Source organism: Scyliorhinus canicula, chromosome 1 (genome assembly GCF_902713615.1).
Source record: "Scyliorhinus canicula chromosome 1, sScyCan1.1, whole genome shotgun sequence".
Classification (NCBI taxonomy): Eukaryota; Metazoa; Chordata; class Chondrichthyes; order Carcharhiniformes; family Scyliorhinidae; genus Scyliorhinus; species Scyliorhinus canicula.
The window spans coordinates 6,261,389-6,282,974 of NC_052146.1; the positions used below are offsets into that span (position 1 = coordinate 6,261,389).

The 21,586-nt window shown below is 45.8% G+C and overlaps 1 protein-coding gene across 12 annotated transcripts in view; it reads left to right on the forward strand.

Moving 5' to 3' along the window:
- ep400 (E1A binding protein p400) overlaps window positions 1-21,586 on the forward strand; it is a 197,429-nt gene that overhangs the window by 56,447 nt on the left and 119,396 nt on the right. For all 12 annotated transcript variants that reach the window (XM_038803932.1, XM_038804131.1, XM_038804405.1 and 9 more), the window contains 3 exons: window positions 6,361-6,809; window positions 11,979-12,302; window positions 20,124-20,309. In XM_038803932.1, coding sequence (XP_038659860.1) covers window positions 6,361-6,809; window positions 11,979-12,302; window positions 20,124-20,309 — 959 coding nt within the window. The remainder of the gene's footprint in view (window positions 1-6,360; window positions 6,810-11,978; window positions 12,303-20,123; window positions 20,310-21,586) is intronic.

Below are 21,586 nucleotides of genomic sequence, written 5' to 3' on the forward strand. Positions count from 1 at the left end.
TATCCACCTATTTAAAGTGAGAGCAACAATTTTAGTGAGGGATTCATTTTTAGAAAGTGTCTGTTTCTTAGTCCTAACTTGAATGTGAACAAATGCCAGTTTTAAATTAAAATGTACAGAGTCAAACCAAGTATGCATGAACTTTTGTGACATTTTCAAAAGGCTAAAATTTCTGTTTGCAGGGAAAAGCTGCAAGAAAGTATAAACTCCATTCCATCCTTTTATAATAGCGCCCTTCAGAACCAGTTAATGGTGCATTATAAAGAGGGCTGTGCTATATTGAAAGTATCAGTGCAATATAAATGCAGTATGTGATGTTTTCAAACAGTGGACGCATGCTCGTACAATCTTGAGTTTCAGATTAAATTAATCTCCGTTGAATCAAACCTGACAGAAATATACTTGTCCGTTTATGACTTTTTGAGAATACTATAAACTTTGTGTTTTTTATGCAGTGTTTGAAATTTGCAGTTTTATATTTGGTAGTTGACTCCTACATAAAGCAGCCAAGTTGTGATGTGTAACCCTCATCTTTCCTTGCAGCATATTTTTACAATGTTTTCTAACCATGAAAGTAAAGTAGGACTTGTGTGTGACCTATTAACCTGTTAGGCTTCTGAGCCATTGCGAGGATTACCTTGTAGTCTGTTGTTTAATATACATGCTCCTTCATTGCTATTCACTTTTCTAGTACTTGTAATTGTTACTAAGTACTCATATTTTATTCCATCGCATTCCTTTCCTCACCAGTCTTTTTTCTTCTCATTCCATGAAAATCATCAGGTGCCAACCATGGCTCATTGAGTGGCACTCTCTCCTCTGAATCAGAAGGTTGTGGGCTCCAGAGACTTGAGCTAGGCCAGTGCTCCAGTCCAGTGCTGAGGGTGTGCTGTACTGCTGGAGGTGCTGTCTTTTGGATGAGTCATTAACTGAGGCCCTGTCTGCCCACTCAGATGGATGTAAAGATTCCATGATCACTCTACATATGAAGAGCAGGGAAGTTCTCACCATTAGGGGCTGTTTAGCACAGGGCTAAATCGCTGGCTTTGAAAGCAGACCAAGCAGGCCAGCAGCACGGTTCGATTCCCGTAACAGCCTCCCCGAACAGGTGCCGGAATGTGGCGACTAGGGGCTTTTCACAGTAACTTCATTTGAAGCCTACCCGTGACAAAAAGCAATTTTCATTTCATTTCATTTCATGAGGAGAGATTGAATAAACTAGGAATGGTCTCCTGAGAGAGATGGAGGTTGAGGGGCGACCTGATAGAAGTTTATAAAATTATTTGGGGTGTAGATAGGGGAAACAGTTGGAGGCTTTTTCCCAGGGCGGAAATGACAATTACAAGAGGGCAGGGGGGACAGTTCAAGGTGAGGGGGGGAAAGGTTCAGTGGAGATGTGCGGGGGAAGTGTTTTACACAGAGGGTGGTGGTGGCCTGGAATGCACTACCAATTGAAAGTGAAAAATGTAGGTCAGACCCTGGGACTGTACTCGATGGAATTTAGAAGGATGGGGGGTGCGCGGAGAGAGAGAGAGGGGGGGGGGGGGGGGGGGGGAGGGGGGGGGGGGAAGAGTCTCATTGAAACTGACAGAATAATGAGGCGCCTAAATAGAATGAATGTGATGGGGTTGTTTCCACTACGGGAAACTAGAACCCAAGGTCTCAGTCTGAAGGGACGATCCTTTAAAACAGAAATGAGGAGGAATTTCGTCAGCCAGAGGGTGGTGAATCTGTGGAACTCTTTGCCGCAGAAGGCTGTGGAGGCCAAATCACTGAGTGTCTTTCAGTCAGAGATAGATAGGTTCTTGATTAACAAGGAGATCAGGGGTTCTTGATTAATAAGGAGATGAGGGGCTGTGGGGAGAAGACAAGAGAATAGGGATGAGAAAAACATAGCCAGGATTGAATGGAGTAGACTCGATGGACTGAATGGCCTAATTCTGCCCCTATATCTATGGTGTAGCCCATTGGCTGTGAAACACTTTGGGGCATTCTGAGGTCATGGCAGGTGCCATATAAATGCAAGTTCTTTCTTTCTTTGAGCTCAAACCCTAGTTTATTTGTGTGGAGAACATAAATGACCAATTCTGGTGGTGTGTAAAAAAATATAATAATCTTTATTGTCACAAGTAGGCTTACATTAGCACTGCAGGCTGGCTTTACTTATGGGGAGGCTCAGCATTGAACTAATCTGGAGAGGTAAGTAATGTGTTTTTTGCATGGGGGATCTATCAGGGGCTGGTTTAGCTCACTGGGCTAAATCAGTGGCTTTTAAAGCAGACCGAGCAGGCCAGCAGCATGGTTCGATTCCCGTACCAGCCTCCCTGAACAGGCGCCGGAATGTTGCGACTAGGGGCTTTTCACAGTAACTTCATTGAAGCCTACTCGTGACAATAAGCGATTTTCATTTCATTCCTGATGTCAGGGAAGATCTGTGCTCGAAATATAGATTTGTTATTTAGGAAACTGTGCACAAACATTTCAGCGAGATTCCATGGCATCATCAGCCTTTGCATGTTGTGCGTGTGGTTCTGCAGTTTTAAAGCAACATTTGTTGAAGCCAGCTCTCAGTAGGTTAACAAGGTGACGCCTATTAAGATTGGTGAACTCTTAACAAATATTTCCCACACCAGTACAGAACATGATGAGGCTCCCTCCAACCTTTAAGAAGCAGGCGAGTATTTCTTTGTATTTTAGCAAGGTATCTCTGGAAAGGGAGCCTATGGGGAGGTTGTGGCATAATTCACGTTTCATCTGTTTTTTCTTCTGTTTTTTTTAACTCTCATCTCCCTGGGTAGATGTTTGAGTATGTCGGTGGATATTGAGTCAGTTCTTTGTTTTCCTTGCAGTTCCTCTATTTTGCCAAAACTGCAAATTGTGTAGGTGGGTTAAGTTACAGTGTGTGTAATGCACAACCAGTCTATCATTAGTGACATTCAACCTACATTTAACCAGTCTTATTGTTTCTCATGACCGGGTTATTAATTAATTGGACATGCATGCTTACATTCCCAACATGATTATGGTTTTGTTCATCCAGAATTTAACAGTGCTGCAGCGTAATTTGAACACAAAATGCTTAACTTACAGGTGACTGGAGGGGTACGTTTATTTCTTTTTTTTTTTTTTTAATTTTTTTATTGGAATTTTTTGCAGAAAATATAACAAAAAGTATAGCAAAAAGCAGTAATATGCAACTAACAGCCCCATAACACCCACAATTCCCCCCATACCGTAACATCACATGTATCACATTCCCCCACCCCCCCCCCCAAACAAGATAACTTAACCATAAATTAAAATTAGATAAATCAAATTTAAATAAAATAAGCTAACATAATCAACCCCCCCCCCCCCCCCCCCCCCCCCCCCCCCGGTTGCTGCTGCTACTGTCCCAGTACCCTATCGTTGAGCCAGAAAGTCGAGGAAAGGTTGCCACCGTTTAAAGAACCCTTGCACCGATCCTCTCAGGGCGAATTTAACCTTCTCAAGCTTAATAAAGCCCGCCATGTCATTGATCCAGGTCTCCACGCTTGGGGGCCTCGCGTCCTTCCACTGTAGCAAAATCCTTCGCCGGGCTACTAGGGACGCAAAGGCCAGCACACCGGCCTCTTTCGCCTCCTGCACTCCCGGCTCTACCCCAACCCCAAAGATCGCGAGTCCCCATCCTGGCTTGACCCTGGATCCCACCACCCTTGACACCGTCCTCGCCACCCCCTTCCAGAACTCCTCCAATGCCGGGCATGCCCAGAACATATGGGCATGGTTCGCTGGACTCCCCGAGCACCTGGCACACCTATCTTCACCCCCAAAGAACCTATTCATCCTCATCCCAGTCATGTGGGCCCGATGCAGCACCTTGAATTGGATGAGGCTAAGCCGCGCACACGAGGAGGAAGAATTTACCCTCTCCAGGGCATCAGCCCATGTCCCGTCTTCGATCTGTTCCCCCAGTTCCCCCTCCCACTTCGTTTTCAGCTCCTCTACTGACGCCTCTTCCTTCTCCTGCATAGGCTTGTAGATATCGGATATCTTCCCCTCCCCGACCCAGACCCCCGAGAGCACCCTGTCACTCACCCCCTTCGCGGGGAGCGCAGGGAATCCCTCCACCTGCCGTCTAGCAAATGCCTTTACCTGCAGATATCTAAACATGTTTCCCGGCGGGAGCCCAAATTTCTCTTCCAACTCCCCCAGGCTCGCAAACCTTCTGCCGATAAACAGGTCCTTCAGCTGTCTAATGCCCGCTCTATACCATCCCCGAAATCCCCCATCCATGTTCCCCGGGACGAACCTATGGTTCCCCCTTAACGGAGCCTCCATCGAGCCCCCCACTTCTCCCCTATGTCGCCTCCACTGCCCCCAAATCTTGAGGGTAGCCGCCACCACCGGACTCGTGGTATACCTCGTGGGAGGGAGCGGCCACGGCGCCGTTACCAGGGCCCCCAGGCTTGTATCCCCACAGGACGCTCTCTCCATCCGTTTCCATGCTGCCCCCTCCATCACCCACTTACGCACCATCGACACGTTGGCCGCCCAGTAATACCCCGAGAGGTTGGGCAACGCCAGCCCCCCCCCCATCCCTACTCCGCTCCAAGAAGACCCTCTTCACCCTCGGGGTGCCATGCGCCCAAACAAATCCCATGATGCTGCTGGTCACCCTTTTAAAAAAGGCCCTAGGGATAAAGATGGGCAAGCACTGGAAGAGGAACAAGAACCTCGGGAGAACCGTCATTTTGACGGATTGCACTCTGCCCGCCAGCGATAGCGGCACCATGTCCCACCTTTTAAATTCCTCCTCCATCTGTTCCACTAGTCTGGTGAAGTTAAGCTTATGAAGAGCCCCCCGGGTACGTTTATTTCTAACTCCTACCTAGAAGATTCAGCCTCGATGCCATAAAGCCTCTCCCCCGCCTTGTTTTGCGTTATTTAATTTTGTGAATTAAATTCATGACACTGTTTGCAACTTTCACAAACTTTGTGCCAGAAGTTGAGGACTATATGTTTTACCTTGTGGTGAAGGAGGAGCTGAAGCTATATCAAGATTTGATATTCTGCGTTCTGCCTTGTTCCTGCATCAGCAAACCAATTCAACATAATTACATTTGAAATATTGGAATCCCGTCGAGAGTTTATTACCCATAGCTGAACTTGTACTTCGCTTACAGGTTTGAGGCAATTGTATGTTGCTCTCATCAGTTTGGTATCGTGGTTTGTCTCTGTTTAGTTTGGATTGAAACCTCTAGGATGACGATCTGTAGAAAATTGTAGCGTATACTCAAGCGGAATCAGTAAATTTGTCTCTGTGATATCTTATGCCCGCAGAGTATGGGTTAATTTGTTTTGGTGTCAATAAACTGTTTTTTAAAACATTCAATAGAGCTTCATGACAGAAAAGCAAGTGCTGAATCTCAACAAGGAGTTCTGTACCGAGAATTCTTTCCCCCCTCGTCAAATGTGTTGAAAAGATTCTGTTTGATTTTAATCAGGTTTGATTTAAAAAATTAATTTACGCTTAATTCCAAGCATCTCATGAAATGGGTCCTTTTAGTAGTTGTTTTTTTCCGATGTTTCTGTTACAGAGAAGCAGACTTTGAATCATTCAACATTGAAGATGTCCATTCGATCTGTTTCGTTCCTGTTGGCTCTTTGAAAGCTCTGCTCAATTAGCTGCACTAATCTTTCCCCATAACCCTGCAATGTTTTCCCCTTTGAGTATTTATCCAATTTTCTTTTCAATGTTATTGTTGAATTTGCTTCTACCACCCTTTCAGGCAGTGCATTCCAGATCATCATCACTTTTTGGTGGGTTTAAAAATAAGTCTTGTCTCGTGTTCTTGCACCAGTTATTTTAAATCTGGGTTCTCTGGTTACCAACCCTCCCACAATGGGAACAGTTTCTCCCCATTTAATGATCATAACCCCGCATGATTTTGAACAGAATTTACTCTCCCTTTAGCCTCTGTTCTAAGGAGAAAAATACCAGCTTCTCTCTCTACGTAACTGAAGTTCTTCAACCCTGGTTAATCTCTTTTGCATCCTCTAAGCTATTGACGTCCTTCTTAATGTGCGATGCTCAGAATTGGACACACTACTGCAGTTGATGCCTAACCGGTGTTTTATGAAACTTCAAAGTAGCTTCTTTGCTTTTGTCCTCTATACGCCTCTTTATAAAATCCAGGATCCCAAATATTTTGTATTGAGCAGTATTTCACAGCCTGGTTCTGTGGGTGCATATTTCTAAACTTTGTATTTGGTCATTTTGCTAATTGCATTTATTCACCATTCGCAAAAAATAAATGCATTGATTAAGAAAAGAACAAATGACACTGACTCTATATTCTTTATTTAACATCTCCTCAGGTGGAATGCCCCCTAGTCATCAGACGATACAGCTCACTGGCCAGAAACAAAACCAACAGCAATACGACCCTTCCAAAGGACCTCCAGTACAGAACGCAGCCAGCCTGCACACGCCTCCACCCCAGCTGCCTGGCAGACTGCAACCCACGGCTATGCCATTGGCATCACTCCCAGCTACTATTCAGTTGACGCAACAGCACATGGTCGAAACCCAGCTGCAACCCCATCCCCAGCTTCATCCCCAGTCCGTTCTCCAACCTCAGCCCCAGCCTCTCAACCCTCCGCAGGTTAAGGCCCAGCAACAGCCTATTTCTTTTACTCAGACCCAGCTTCAGGTTCAGCTGCAGCAGCAGCAGCAGCAGCAAGTACAAGCTCCAATTCACATACCGATGCAAACTCAACCGCCAGCACAACTCCAGCAGTCACAAGCACACCTTTCACAACAGCAGGTAAAACATGTGAAATAAAGGTGGTATATGAAGGGTTATTGGTAGCGACAAATGTTACTTTTACAGATAAATGGTTCACACAGAAACTTAAAGACAAATTTAACAAGTGTAGCTGCTTTTAGTACTTCCAGCAGCACCGTTACTTCTACACTTTGTGAATCCGTTTTCAGCGGCTCCAACTGTTTCCAGTTTGTAATTGTGGGATTCATTGTAATAATTACAATTTCTGCCTCCCACCCACCAAATCTCCACTCTTGAAAAATGGTTTTAACCAGTCTGCCCCCCCCCCCCCGCGCCCGGCCTGGAAACCTACTGCAAGGGTGTTCATGTGACAGATGCATGGGCCACACACTGCCTCCTCCACCCTTTGAGTCCTGATGATCTTGCCCACAAAGGCCAGGCAGCTCAGTCCTGTTTGTGCTCTGGAGTGTGGGAAAGTATGCATGTGCATGTGGATATCAGTTTGGGAAAAGATTGGGCTTCCTTCCGAGGCTCTCCACAAACCTGGCAACATCAAAATGCTGAAACAGGAGTAGTCGAGCCTGCTGCACCATTTTCATCCTCTACCCCAATGCCATTTTTCACCACTATCACCATTTCTCTTGATGATGGATAGATTTCAGTCTTGAACATGCTCAATGATTGAGCTTCCACATCCCTCTTGAGAGAGATTATTCCAAAGATTCACCACCGTCTGACTGAAGAAATTCCTTTTCATCTCGGTCTTAAATGGTTTGGCCCTTATTCTGAGTGTGACCCTGGTTCTAGACTCGCCAGCCAGGGGAACGATCCTATTTATACTGTCACGCCCTGTCTGAAGTTTAGGGAATACAGACTCGGTCTCCTCAATCTCTCTTCAAAGGCAATCCAGCCATTCCAGGGATTAACCTGGTGAACCTCCATTGCATTCCCTCTATGACAAGTACACTCTCCCTTTGATAAGAACATAAGAACTAGGAGCAGGAGTAGGCCATCTGGCTCCTTGAGCCTGCTCCGCCATTCAATGAGATCATGGCTGATCTTTTGTGGACTCAGCTCCATTTTCCCGCCTGACTACCGCAACCCTTTATTATAAATAAACATTTAATGAAGGAGCCTCAACTGCTTCACTGGCCAGTGAATTCCATAGATTCACAACCCTTTAGGTGAAGAGAAACTCAGTCCTGAGTTTACTTCCCCTTATTTGAGGCTATGCCCTCTAGTTCTGCTTTCACCTGCCAGTGGAAACAACCTGCCCGCGTCTATCCTTCATAATTGAATATGTTTGTATAAGGTCCCCCCCCGCATCCTTCTAAATTCCAACGAGTACAGTCCCAGCCTACTTAACCTCTCCTTGTAATCCAACCCCCTAAACTCTGGGATTAATTTAGTGAATCTCCTCTGCACACCCGCCAGTGCCAGTACATTCTTTCTGAGGTAAGGAGACCAATACTGAACACAATACTCCAGGCGTGGCCTCACTGTTCTTGATTAATAAGGGGATCAGGGGTTATGGGAAGAAGGCAGGAGAATGGGGATGAGAAAATATCAGCCATATGATTGAATGGTGGAGCAGACCCGATTGGCCAAGTGGCCTAATTCTGCTCCTATGTCTTACGGTCTTATGGTCTTACTAACACCGTATACAGTTGCAGCTTAAACTCCATCCCTCTCGCAATGAAGGACAAAACTCCAATCACGGCCGTAATCACCTGTTGCATCTGTAAACCAACTTTTTGAGACATGATGTCAGAGATCAAAACTTTCTCACCAGGGTTCTCTACAATTGCAGCAAGACACCTTTACTGCTGTACTCACATTGTTTTGTGTTGAAGGCCAGCATATCATTTGACTTCCTCATTACTTGCTGTACCTGCCTCCCAGCTTTTCATGACTCATGAACAAGGACACCTAGTTTGTTTTGGACGTTAACATTTCCCAACCCCTCTCTCCATTTAAGAGACACCCTGCCGTTCTGTTTTTTTCTACCAAAGTGGATAACATCTCACTTATTCACATTATATTGATCTGCCAAGTTTTTGCACATTCACTTGGCCTGTTTAAATACCCTTGAAGCCTCTTTGCATCCTCCTCACAGCTCACATTTTCACCTAATTTTGTCTCATCCAATTAAAAAATATTCCATGTCCAAATCATTTATAAAGATTGATAAAATAATGATAATATTTTATTGTCACAAGTAGGCGTGCAATGAAGTTACTATGAAAATCCCCTAGTCGCTACACTCCGGCGCCTGTTTGGGTACGGAACAGTTGCGCCTCCAGCAGTGATCCTTGTGGTACCTCACTAGTAACATAGAACATAGAACAGTACAGCACAGAACAGGCCCTTCGGCCCTCGATGTTGTGCCGAGCCATGATCACCCTACTCAAACCCACGTATCCACCCCATACCCATAACCCAACAACCCCCCCCCCCCCCCTTAACCTTACTTTTTAGGACACTACGGGCAATTTAGCATGGCCAATCCACCTAACCCGCACATCTTTGGACTGTGGGAGGAAACCGGAGCACCCGGAGGAAACCCATGCACACACGGGGAGGACGTGCAGACTCCGCACAGACAGTGACCCAGCCGGGAATCGAACCTGGGACCCTGGAGCTGTGAAGCATTTATGCTAACCACCATGCTACCGTGCTGCCCCAGAACAGTCTGCCATCCTGAGAATTACCATTTATTTTTCTTTGCTGCTTCCTGTCTGCTAACCGTGTGTACTATCTACAAGTACCTCACCAAGATTCCTTAGACAACACCTTGCAAACCCAGGACCAGCCCACAATAGTCCTCAATACCAAGGCCTCGCAAGGCTGCGTACTTAGCCCCCTACTCTACTTCCTGTACATACACGACTGTGTGGCAAAATTTGGTTCCAACTCCACCTGCAGGTTTGCTGATGATACGACCATAGTGGGCCGGATCTCTAATAACGATGAGTCAGAATACAGGAGGGAGATTGAGAACCTAGTGGAGTGATGCAGCGACAACAATCTCTCCCTCAATGCCAGCAAAACTAAAGAGCAGGTCATTGACTTCAGGAAGCAAAGTACTGTACACACCCCTGTCAGCATCAACGGGGCCGAGGTGGAGATGGTTTGCAGTTTCAAATTCCTAGGGGTACACCACCAAAAATCTGTCCTGGTCCACCCATGTCGTGCTACCACCAAGAAAGCACAACAACGCCTATACTTCCTCAGGAAGCTAAGGAAATTTGGCATGTCCATGTTAACTCTTACCAACTTTTACAGATGCACCATAGAAAGCATCCTATCTGGCTGCATCACAGCCTGGTATAGCAACTGCTCGGCCCAAGACCGCATGAAACTTCAGAGAGTCGTGAACATAGCCCAGTCCATCACACAAACCTGCCTCCCATCCATTGACTCCATCTACATCTCCCGCTGCCTGGGGAAAGCGGGCAGCATAATCAAAGACCCCTCCCACCCGCCCTACTCACTCTTCCAACTTCTTCCATCGAGCAGGATATACAGAAGTCTGAGAACACGCACAAACAGACTCATAAACAGCTTTTCCCCCGCTGTTACCAGACTCCTAAACGACCCTCTTGTGGACTGACCTCATTAACACTACACCCCTGTATACTTCACCTGATGCCGGTGTTATGTAGTTACATTGTGTACCTTGTGTTGCCCTATTATGTATTTTCTTTTATTTCCTTTTCTTTACATGTACTTATTGATCTGTTGAGCTGCTCACAGAAAAATACTTTTCACTGTACCTCGGTACACGTGGCAATAAACAAATCCAATCCAAGGACAAGAGCAGCAGATAGCTGGGACCCCCACCATCTGGAGGTTCCCCATCAAGTCACTCACCGCCCTGACTTGGAAATATATCTCCTTCCTTCACTATCGCTGGGGCAACATCCTGGAACTCTCTCCCTAACAGCACAGTGGGTGTACCTACACCTCAAGACTGAAACGGTTCAAGAAGACAACTCACCACCATCTTCTGAAGGGTAACTAGGGATGGGCAACAAATATGGCCTAACCAACAACGTCCCTATCCCGTAAATGAATTGAAAAAAACAGATTCTCAATCCGTACCGTTTATTACCCCAGACCCGTTGAATCCTCCTCAGAACTTGCTTTGACTGTTCCAATCCCTAATGTTTTACTTAGTAACTTTTCCGAACTCGGCTGAGCTTTTCATTTTGATGCACAATTGCATATAAAGCAAAAGTTATGAATGGGAAGAGAGTTCATCATCAGGATCCACACGCCCAAATTCCGTCCCCCGTATTGATTGATGCCAGACCCCTATCTTGCAGTACCACAATCTGCTTGCCTTCTGTGGGTTTCACTTTCATCAATAGTTGTCATGCCATGTGTTGGCGTATTCCATAAATTACCCACATGTAAAAAATACTCGTGCTTCAATCATGCCATATTAAGCCTAAGAACATGTAACCTATTTTTGTCTTTATGGTTATGTACAAACCTTCCTTTTAAATATCAACTCACTGTGTAGAGAAATTGAAACTTCTGTGCTAGATATGAATAAGTACTGTTATTAATGTATTTGAATAGATATCCGTTTTATTGTTTAATATTAGTATCAGTTTCTGTGTCTCCTCCATGTGTTCTTCCCTGCACTCTATTTATTTAAAGAAAAATGAAAACCGTGTCATTAACCTGTGTTGCCAATTTTAGTGAATTGTCAGTCTGCATCCCCGGATCTATTTGCTCCCCTACCCAGTGTTCATGGAGCACGCATCCTCCTTAATCATCCTGCTAAAATGCACCATGTCACATTTTTCAATATTGTAATTCATTTGTCAAATATATGCCCCTTAATATTGCCCTGTATTTTGACCCAGCCTGCTTCTGTGTTCCATCATTGGTGTGTGTAATTCTAACCACCTTGTCCCTGTTCTTTGGACAGCCTCCACATTACTAACTGGCTCCCCAATGGAAACCTTCCTCCAGACCATTCTCTCTCTGACCATACTATTACTGCTTTTCCTCCTGATTTGGTATTTATTCATTTATGCGCTATGTTGGAAAGCACTTTAGAAGTGCCTGTCAACCTGCCTGTGAGTGCTAAATTAATGTGAGTAGGTATAGTATTTATACAAAGGTTTTGCTGATCTGAAGATAATCTGAATGTTTGTCTTATGACCCTATATTTTTGCACTTCCGATTTTGCAGACTGTGACGTTGATGCGATCGACAAGCGACTCTGGCCAGGCATGCCAACGATTGATTGCCAATGCACTGCCTACCTCATCCGTGCCACAAGTGACCCTTTCAGGGACAATATCCTCTGCTCCTGTACATCAGACATTGACTAATAGGACTCCCCTGGCTGCAAGCAGGCCAGTGTCACCAATCTCGCAGTCCAAGCAAGCGGGGCTGGTTAGCTTATCCGTCACAGCACCACCTAAAACCCAAGCGGTATTACAGAATTTATCACCAGTTTCACAGGATAGCACCTCAAACACACAGGATAAAGTTGTTGAACAAGTCAAACAGGTAGGAACAATGGCTTGTACTTTAGCTGTTTAATCCCTTGTGTCCTGTTCGTAATAGATTTCTTCAACCGTATGATTTTTAAAAAAATTGTCGGTTATTGAGCAGCAAAACCTGGTGATGCAACCTGATTGTTTAGCTCGAGGAAGGGAATGGAAAGACGTGTTAAGGTGGGAGGACGTTTGTGTGGAGCATAAACACCGGCATAGACCAGTTGTGACAAGTGGCTTGTTTCTGCACTAATTGTTCGATTTTAGTTTAAGAATATGACTTGCACTTTACTGCTTGTAGTATTCTGGAAAATCAGTTTAATATAATTGCTTTGAAAAGGAAGCGAGAGGAGATATATTTTATTGGCGTGCAGCCTCTTGGTTCTGTTGTTCCTTGGTATTAACTGCTGTAGCAGAATTGAATGAAATTTGAAATAAAAAATAACGTATTTCATAATTCTTTAAGAGGATGGGATTCCTCGAAGATCTCTGATCTAGCACCAGTATGCACCACCAACAAGGTATTAACCAACATGGACATTTTGTAGATTGTCAATTCAGCTGAGTATTGACAATTCAATGTGGATGGGAATAGAAAGGCTGGAGGAAGTGACACTTTCAGTTCCCAGGCCAGGCTCAGCACATTGGTTATTTATAGCGATAAAACTTTCTATGTTCTCTTCAACAGTGTGCTGTGACCTCAATTTCAGACATGGAATCCCTATGAATGGATGGCTCCCAGGGCTGCAATGTGATTTATACTATAGAGTCTTGGAAGTGTCTTGTAAAGTTTAAATCCACATCCCTTTATTCTGCAAAGATCTCAAGTTCCAAAAGATTTATCGTGCATCAGTCAGGCAGCAGCCATTCCAAACTTCAAATAGGACATGAAAGAGGTTTCACTGAATTACCTGGGCTTCAGGGGTATTATTCCAGGGCTTGGTTGCTGAATGTGACCCGTGCGTTGGGTCACCCTTCTGTTATTGCACCCATGTGACGTTTCAACATGTGACATCGTCAGTCAGTGATTTGAAGAGAGTTAGCCAACTCATGGGCAGTTCTGGGCAGTTTTGTGCTTGGACCCATCTTCATTGCAGGAATGTATAATCTGCAACCTCCCACTTCCAAACCTGGCTCTCGAAATGTTATGAGGGTCTCTGCCTCCACGGCCCTTTCAGGCAGGGAATTCCAAGCTCCCACCACTCTCTGGGTAAAAACTTTTTCCTCTCATCCCCTCTAAGCCACCAGCCCCTTGCCGTAAATCCCTGCCCCCTAGTCATTGACCCCTCCACCCAGGGGAAATGTTTGTTCCTGTCTACTCTATCCATGCCTCTCAGAATTTTATACATCTCAATCATGTCTCCCCTCAGACTTCTCTGATCCAAGGAAAACAATCAAAGTCTATCCAATCTCTCTTCATAACTAGAACTCTCCAGCACAGGCACGGTAGCACAGTGGTTAGCACTGTTGCTTCACAGCTCCAGGGGCCCAGATTCGAATCCCGGCTTGGGTCACTGTCTGTGCGGAGTTTGCACATTCTCCCCGTGGCTGCGTGGGTTTACTCCCACAGTCCAGAGATGTGCAGGTTAGGTGGATTGGCCATGCTAAATGACCACAAAGGTTGTGTTGGGTTGCGGGGATGGGGTGGAGGTGTGGGCTTGGGTGGTGTGCTCTTTCCGGGGGCCGGTGCAAACTCGATGGGCCCGGTGGCCTGCTTCTGCACTGTGGATTCTATTATTCTATGACCATCTTGGTAAATCTCCTCTGCACCCTCTCCAATGCTATCACATCCCTCCTGTAATGTGGATTCCAGAACTGCGCACAATATTCTAGCTGTGGCCTAACCTAAACAGTTCCAGCATAACCTGCCTCTGTGCCTCGGCTAATAAAGGCAGATATACCATATGCCTTCTTCACCACTGGATCCACTTGCTCTGCTACGTTAAGGGATCAGTGTACATACACATGGTAGCACAGTGGTTAGCACTATGGCTTCACAGTGCCAGGGTCCCCAGGTTCGATTCCCGGCTTCATTTATATGAAGGACAAACAGCAATGGCTCCAACAATAAGAGCCTCCCTCCATCTGTCCCCATATGGAATTGGATCTTTGAGCCACTGCAGCACTTTTCAATATTAGCTTCCCAGTCATAAAATAACAAATTAGTCTCTCTCTCTCTGTCTCTCTCTCTCTCTCTCTCTCTCTCTTCCTATGATCTGACTGCAGCAAAAAATGATTTGGGGAGAAAAATGGGGAGGCACTGAAAAATAAATAAAAACCTTGGAAGGACATTCATTTTGGCCGTCTAAACCCTGCCCGCCACGTACAAGGGGAGGTCACCCAACCTCTGCAAGTCAGTTCTAAACCCCCACTCACCAGTCAAGTATACAGGAGAAGGGCAGCACGGAATCAGTGTGGTTAGCACAGTTGCTTCACAGCTCCAGGGTCCCAGGTTCGATTCCCAGCTTGGGGGACTGTCTGTGCAGCGTCTGCACGTTCTCCCCGTGTCTGCATGGGTTTCCGCCGGTTTCCTCCCACAGTCCAAAGATGTGCAGGTTAGGTGGATTGGCCATGCTAAATTGCCCTTAGTGTCCAAAAGGTTAAGTGGGGTCACTGGGTTATGGGGATAGGATGGAGGTGGGGGCTTAGGTGGGTTGGTCTTTCCGGTGCGGACTCGATGGGCCAAATGGCCTCGTTCTGCACTGTAAATTCTATGTCTACATCTTCTATGTCTAACTTAGTTTATGAAGCGAAGACCAATCATGAATTACCTGGAATCCCAGAAAACAGAAGCTAGGGACGGGCTTTCCCGACCAAGCCGCCGCGTATTTTTCTGCAGCGGAAGCGGCCTGCCAGCGTGATTTACCGACCCCGCAGTTGTCAATGCGATGACCCGGTGACTGCACCCCTCATTGCCGGGAAACTGTGCGCCAATGTGGGACCGCAATATCCTGCCGGCATGAACAGTCGGTAAATCCCGCCATAGATCTGGCGAGATGCAAATCAATACCCCAGGTCCCCCCCCGGATGGTTAGCACTGTTGCTTCACAGCTCCAGGGTCCCAGGTTTGATTCCCGGCTTGGGTCACCGTGCGGAGTCTGCACGGTCTCCGGGTGTCTGCGTGTGTTTCCTCCGTGCGCTCCAGTTTCCTCCCACAAGTCCCGAAAGACGCGTTAATAGGTGAATTGGACATTCTGAATTCTCCCTCTGTGTACCCGAACAGGCGCCGGAATGTGGCGACTAGTTACTTCATTGCAGTGTTAATGTAAGTCTACATGCGACACTGATAAAAATTATTATTATTAGTCTCCCCCCCCCCCCCCCCCGCCCAACCCCCAAATTAGCTGTTGTGAGTCCAAGTCAGGAATAGAGGCCAGTAGCTTGTTAATAAAAGCCATATCAACCCAAATTGGAGCGTACGGATTATCCCGGACCATTGACCAAAGACTCCCTCCCCCTGAGTCAGCCACTTCCACCAAGAGCGATAGTACAACAGCACCATAAAAATTTCACGATGAGGAAGAAGTCTTACAACACCAGGTTAAAGTCCAACAGGTTTGTTTCAAACACTAGCTTTCGGAGCACTGCTCCTTCCTCAGGTGAATGAAGAGGTTTGTTCCAGAAACATGGACAGCACGGTAGCATTGTGGATAGCATAATTGCTTCACAGCTCCAGGGTCCCAGGTTCGATTCCGGCTTGGGTCACTGTCTGTGCGGAGTCTGCACATCCTTCCCGTGTGTGCGTGGGTTTATTCCGGGTGCTCCAGTTTCCTCCCATAGTCCAAAGATTTGCAGGTTAGGTGCATTGGCCATGATAAATTGCCCTTAGTGTCCAAAATTGCCCTTAGTGTTGGGTGGGGTTACTGGGTTATGGGGATAGGGTGGAGGTGTTGACCTTTGGTAGGGTGCTCTTTCCAAGAGCCAGTGCTGACTCGATGGGCTGAATGGCCTCCTTCTGCACTGTAAATTCTATAATCTATATAGACAAATCCAAAGATGCAAGACAATGATTAGAATGCGAGCATTTGTAGGTAATTAAGTCTTTACAGATCCAGAGATAGGGGTAACCCCAGGTTAAAGAGGTGTGAATTGTCTCAAGCCAGGACAGTTGGTAGGATTTCGCAAGCCCAGGCCAGATGGTGGGGGATGAATGTAATGAGTCATGAATCCCAGGTCCCGGTTGAGGCCGCTATTATAGCCAAGTTCTGCACACGTTACTATATTTCGCAATCGAAAAATTCTGAAATCCGATACACACTCGGCCCCAAGCATTTTGGACAAGGAGTCCACCTCCCGGCCACCCAACAGCATCGATCACCAATAACTAAACAAACAGCTGAAAGACGAACAAACACAGCAACCCCCTACCACAACTAATCCCCAACCCCAAACAAAACAAAAACCCTAAGCTTGTTATCTAAACCTACCCTAAACGAATGAGCTCGAGTTACCCACTCCACGGTATTCCCGTGAGTTGACTTTTTCAGCTGACGAGGCAGCTGCCGACTGACAACCAGCTTCCCGCCCACACCCAACTTTTATTTTTAAATTTACAGTACCCAATTCTTTTTTTTCCCCCAATTAGGGGGCAATTTAACGTGGCCAATCCAACTATCGTGCACATCTTTGGGTTGTGGGCGTGAGACGCACGCAGAAATTGTGGGGGGGGGGGGGGGGGAATTGTGCAAACTCCACAAGGACAGTGACCTGGGGCCGGGTTCGAACCCGGGTTCTCGGTGCGTGAGGCAGCAGTGCTAACCATTGCGCCACCCTGCCACCCCTCCCACATCCAATTTAATAAAATCCACACGCCCATCCTGTACAGGAACAACAAAAAAACAAGCAAACGGTACAAACCCAAGCAAGTTCCAATAACAGCAAGACCTCGCCCCTCGCACATGCTGCAGCCTCCTTTGGTGCAGTGTTTTATTATCACTAGACAACATTGCCACCTCAGCTTTCAACAAGACGATGCAGTCACTCTGGTTCGAAAGAGCCACCTCCACCCCCTTTAGTGCTGCGCCATGCTCCGTTACTGTTTTGTTCATCTTTGCTAGCGCCGAACAAATTAAAGCTAGGGCCACCTCTATTGAACTGTGGATATCCCAGGAGAAAGTCTGCCGCTGTTTCTTAAATTCAGCTGGTAAGATACCTGTAGAATCTCGATCATCAACGAGGTGACCTGAGACCCAGCCGCGGCCTACGCCATTTTCTTGACAGGCGAGACTCGAGAGGCTTCTGAATCGGACGAAGGTTCCTCATTCAGAAGAAGGGTAGCCGGGATAATCCAGGGAATTATAGACCTGTGAGCTTGACGTCAGTGGTAGGCAAACTATTGGAGAAGATACTGAGGGATAGGATCTATTCACATTTGGAAGAAAATAGACTTATTAGTGATAGGCAGCATGGTTTTGTGCAGGGAAGGTCATGTCTTACAAACCTAATAGAATTCTTTGAGGAAGTGACAAAGTTAATTGATGAGGGAAGGGCTGTAGATGTCATATACATGGACTTCAGTAAGGCGTTTGATAAAGTTTCCCATGGCAGGTTGATGGAAAAAGTCAAGTCGTATGGGGTTCAGGGTGTACTAGCTAGTTGGATAAAGAACTGGCTGGGCAACAGGAGACAGAGAGTAGTGGTGGAAGGGAGTGTCTCAAAATGGAGAAAGGTGACTAGTGGTGTTCCACAGGGATCCGTGCTCGGACCACTGTAGTTTGTGATATACATAAATGATCTGGAGGAAGGTATAGGTGGTCTGATTAGCAAGTTTGCAGATGATACTAAGATTGGTGGAGTTGGAGATAGCGAGGAGGACTGTCAGAGAATACAGCAAAATATAGATAGATTGGAGAGTTGGGCAGAGAAATGGCAGATGGAGTTCAATCCAGGCAAATGTGAGGTGATGCATTTTGGAAGATCTAATTCAAGAGCGGACTATATGGTCAATGGAAGAGTCCTGAGGAAAATTGATGTACATAGAGATCTGGGAGTTCAGGTCCATTGTACCCTGAAGGTGGCAACGCAGGTCGATAGAGTGGTCAAGAAGGCAACAGCATGCTTGCCTTCATCGGACGGGGTATTGAGTCGGGCTCTGGGTATCGACTCTGGCCCAAGAGTCGGCAGGTCATGTTACAGTTGTATATGACTTTGGTTAGGCCACATTTGGAATACTGAGTGCAGTTCTGGTCGCCACATTACCAGAACGATGTGGATGCTTTAGAGAGGGTGCAGAGGAGGTTCACCAGGATGTTGCCTGGTATGGAGGGTGCTAGTTATGAAGAAAGGTTGACTAGATTAGGATTGTTTTCGTTGGAAAGACGGAGGTTGAGGGGGGACCTGATTGAGGTCTACAAAATTATGAGAGGTATGGACAGGGTGGATGGCAACAAGCTTTTTCCAAGAGTGGGGGTGTCAATTACAAAGGGTCACGATTTCAAGGTGAGAGGGGGAAAGTTTAAGGGAAATGTGCGTGGAAAAATTTTTACGCAGAGGGTAGTGGGTGCCTGGAATGCTTTGCGAGCGGAGGTGGTAGAGGCGGGCACGATAGCATAATTTAAGATGCATCTAGACAGATATATGAACGGGCGGGGAACAGAGAGAAGTAGACCTTGGAAAATAGGCGACAGGTTTAGATAAAGGATCTGGATCGGCGCTGGGAGGGCCAAAGGGCCTGTTCCTGTGCTGTAATTTTCTTTGTTCTTTGTATTTACTGACTTCTTGGACCTCGAGCTTCTGGGCATTTTCCTCATGTAGAACCCTTATCCCATTGAAATATTAAAGTTTTACCCCCAACACCCCCCAGAAGCAAGGCACAAAAGGCCACAAATCAAGTACCCAGACGGGAGGCACCTTGTGTGTGAATACTCCCTGCATGTCGCCACCGGAAGTCCATTAGCAATGCCATCCTTGATCAGCAGTGCTACTCCTCCATCTGTACCAGCTTCCTTTTCTTCTTAAATATCATATATCCCTCAAATTCAGGACCCAATCCTTTTCCTCCATAATGGCTATTAGATCATACTTATTTACTTCAATGTGTGCTATCAATTTGTTTACATTATGAATGCTACGCGCATTTGAATATAGAGAATTTAGTTTAGTCTTTTTTCTATCTTCGTAATATCTAGCCTTAATTCTTAGGTTTTTTTTCTCTCTCTCCCTGACTCTCTTTTCCCATCTTGCTATTTTCTTTACTTCAAGAAGTGCTTCTCGATATTACCCCTGAGTGGTCCGGCTCTAATTTTAAGATTCTCGCCCTTTGCTCTGGGCTCCCCACCAGACAAAATAGTTCATGTCAGTCCTGTCTAATTCTTAACTCCTCATAAACACTTCAATTAGATCAACCGTTAGCTTGTGTTCCCTTGAACAGAAGATTGAGTTTGTGCAAGTGTTCAGATCTCTCACCCACGGGTTTTTATTTAGTGGCTGGCTGGTTACCCCATTCTTTGTTAGGTTATGAATCAGAACACCAAGGTATTGATAAACTTGAGGTACTGTACATTAATGCAAATGTTATGCATGATTTGCAAGGCCTGGGCAAGGGCACTGTAGCAGCAGTGAATAGTTTGTGGCTAATTTCACTTCAGAAGCAGCCAAGAAGCTACTTTTTCTCAATCACTTTCAAGTTAGTTTTAGAGTTGAAAGGGCACACTGCTCACTCATTGAGCTCGCCAGTCCAGGTGTGTTATATCATAAAATCGCATACCCATTCTTCCCATTTGCATCTGTAGGTTCTCTGAAAGAAGTATCTCGTTAGTGCCATTCCCCCTGCTCCTGTCCCCACAGCCCTACATGGACGTTGTTAATTCAGCCCTGTCACCCTTTTCATTATTAGGAAAATCAGATACATCAACGAATTGCTGAACTTAGGAAAGAGGGACTGTGGTCAATGAGAAGATTGCCACGGCTTCAGGAAGCAACACGGCCGAAATCGCACTGGGACTATCTGCTGGAGGAAATGCAGTGGATGGCTGCAGATTTTGCTCAAGAAAGGAGGTGGAAGATGGGCATTGCTAAAAAGGTAAACTTGTGTCTGACCTGAAGTGCATTAATGGGCGGGAACGAAGACTGGGCAAATCTAAAACCCGTTATCACATCTCTCGGGGTGCTTCACAAACCATGGAATCAGTTCCTGAAATGCATTTACTGTTGTTGTATGGGATAAGCACGCTGGCCAGTTAGCAAGCAGCAAAGTGTCAGAAACAATGCACGAGATGACTGGCCTATCGATCAGGTTTTGATTCAGAGAGGGATTTAGGGCCTGGAAGTCTTCAGAAATAGTCGGTTGGCCCTGAAGTGCTTTGAAATGTTTTGAGGTTGTGAAAAGCGCTGTATGAATTAAAGTCTCTTTCTTCAACTGAGAAACCTCTGTCACCTTATGGAGCTCTTTAAAATTATGGAAAGGTTTGCAAGCGTAGACCAGATGTTTCCAGTTGTGGAGGAGTGCAAAATCATCGGTCGTAAATGGTCATAAGTAAAGCCAACAGAGGATTGGGGAGAAAAAGAGTAGTGGGAATCTGAAACTTGCTACCTCACGGAGTAGTTGAGACAAATAGTATCTATGCATTTAAAGGGAAGCCAGGTAAATGCAGGAGGGTGAAAGGAATAGAAGGTTGTTCTGATGGGGTGGGATGAAGGGTGGGAAAGGAAGTTATTGTGCTGCAAAAACACCAGCATGGTTTGTTGAGCCGAATAGCCTGTTGACATATATTTATATTTTTAATCAGTAAATGAATCGTGGGTTTGGGATAAGGTGGGAAACTGGAATTGAGAATTATCACATTAGATCAGTCATGATCTCGTTGAATGATGGAGCAGAGTCAATGGGCCAAATGCCATATGATCTTCTGGTTTATGTGTAAATTCTGCGATATAAATGTGAGTTCTTAATTAACAGAATTAATGTTTTGAAGCTCAGTTACCCAGAGTACTTAAGCAAGTGGCCTGAGAAATAGTAGATCCATTGGTGGTCATCTCCAAGATTCTATAGACTCTGGAACAGTTCCTACAGATTGGAGGGTAGCTAACGTAACTCCACTATTTAAAAAGGGAGGTCGAGAGAAAACAGGGAATTATAGACCAGCCATCCTAATGTTGGAAGTGGGGAACCTGTTGGAGTCCATCATAATAGATTTAATAACAGAGCACTTGGAAAACTGTGGCGGAATTGGACAAAGTCAACATGGATTTATGAAGGGGAAATCATGCTTGAAAAATCTACTGAAATTCTTCGAGGATGTAACTAGTAGAGGTGACGAGGGGGAGCCAGTGGATGTGGTGTATTTGGACTTTTCAGAA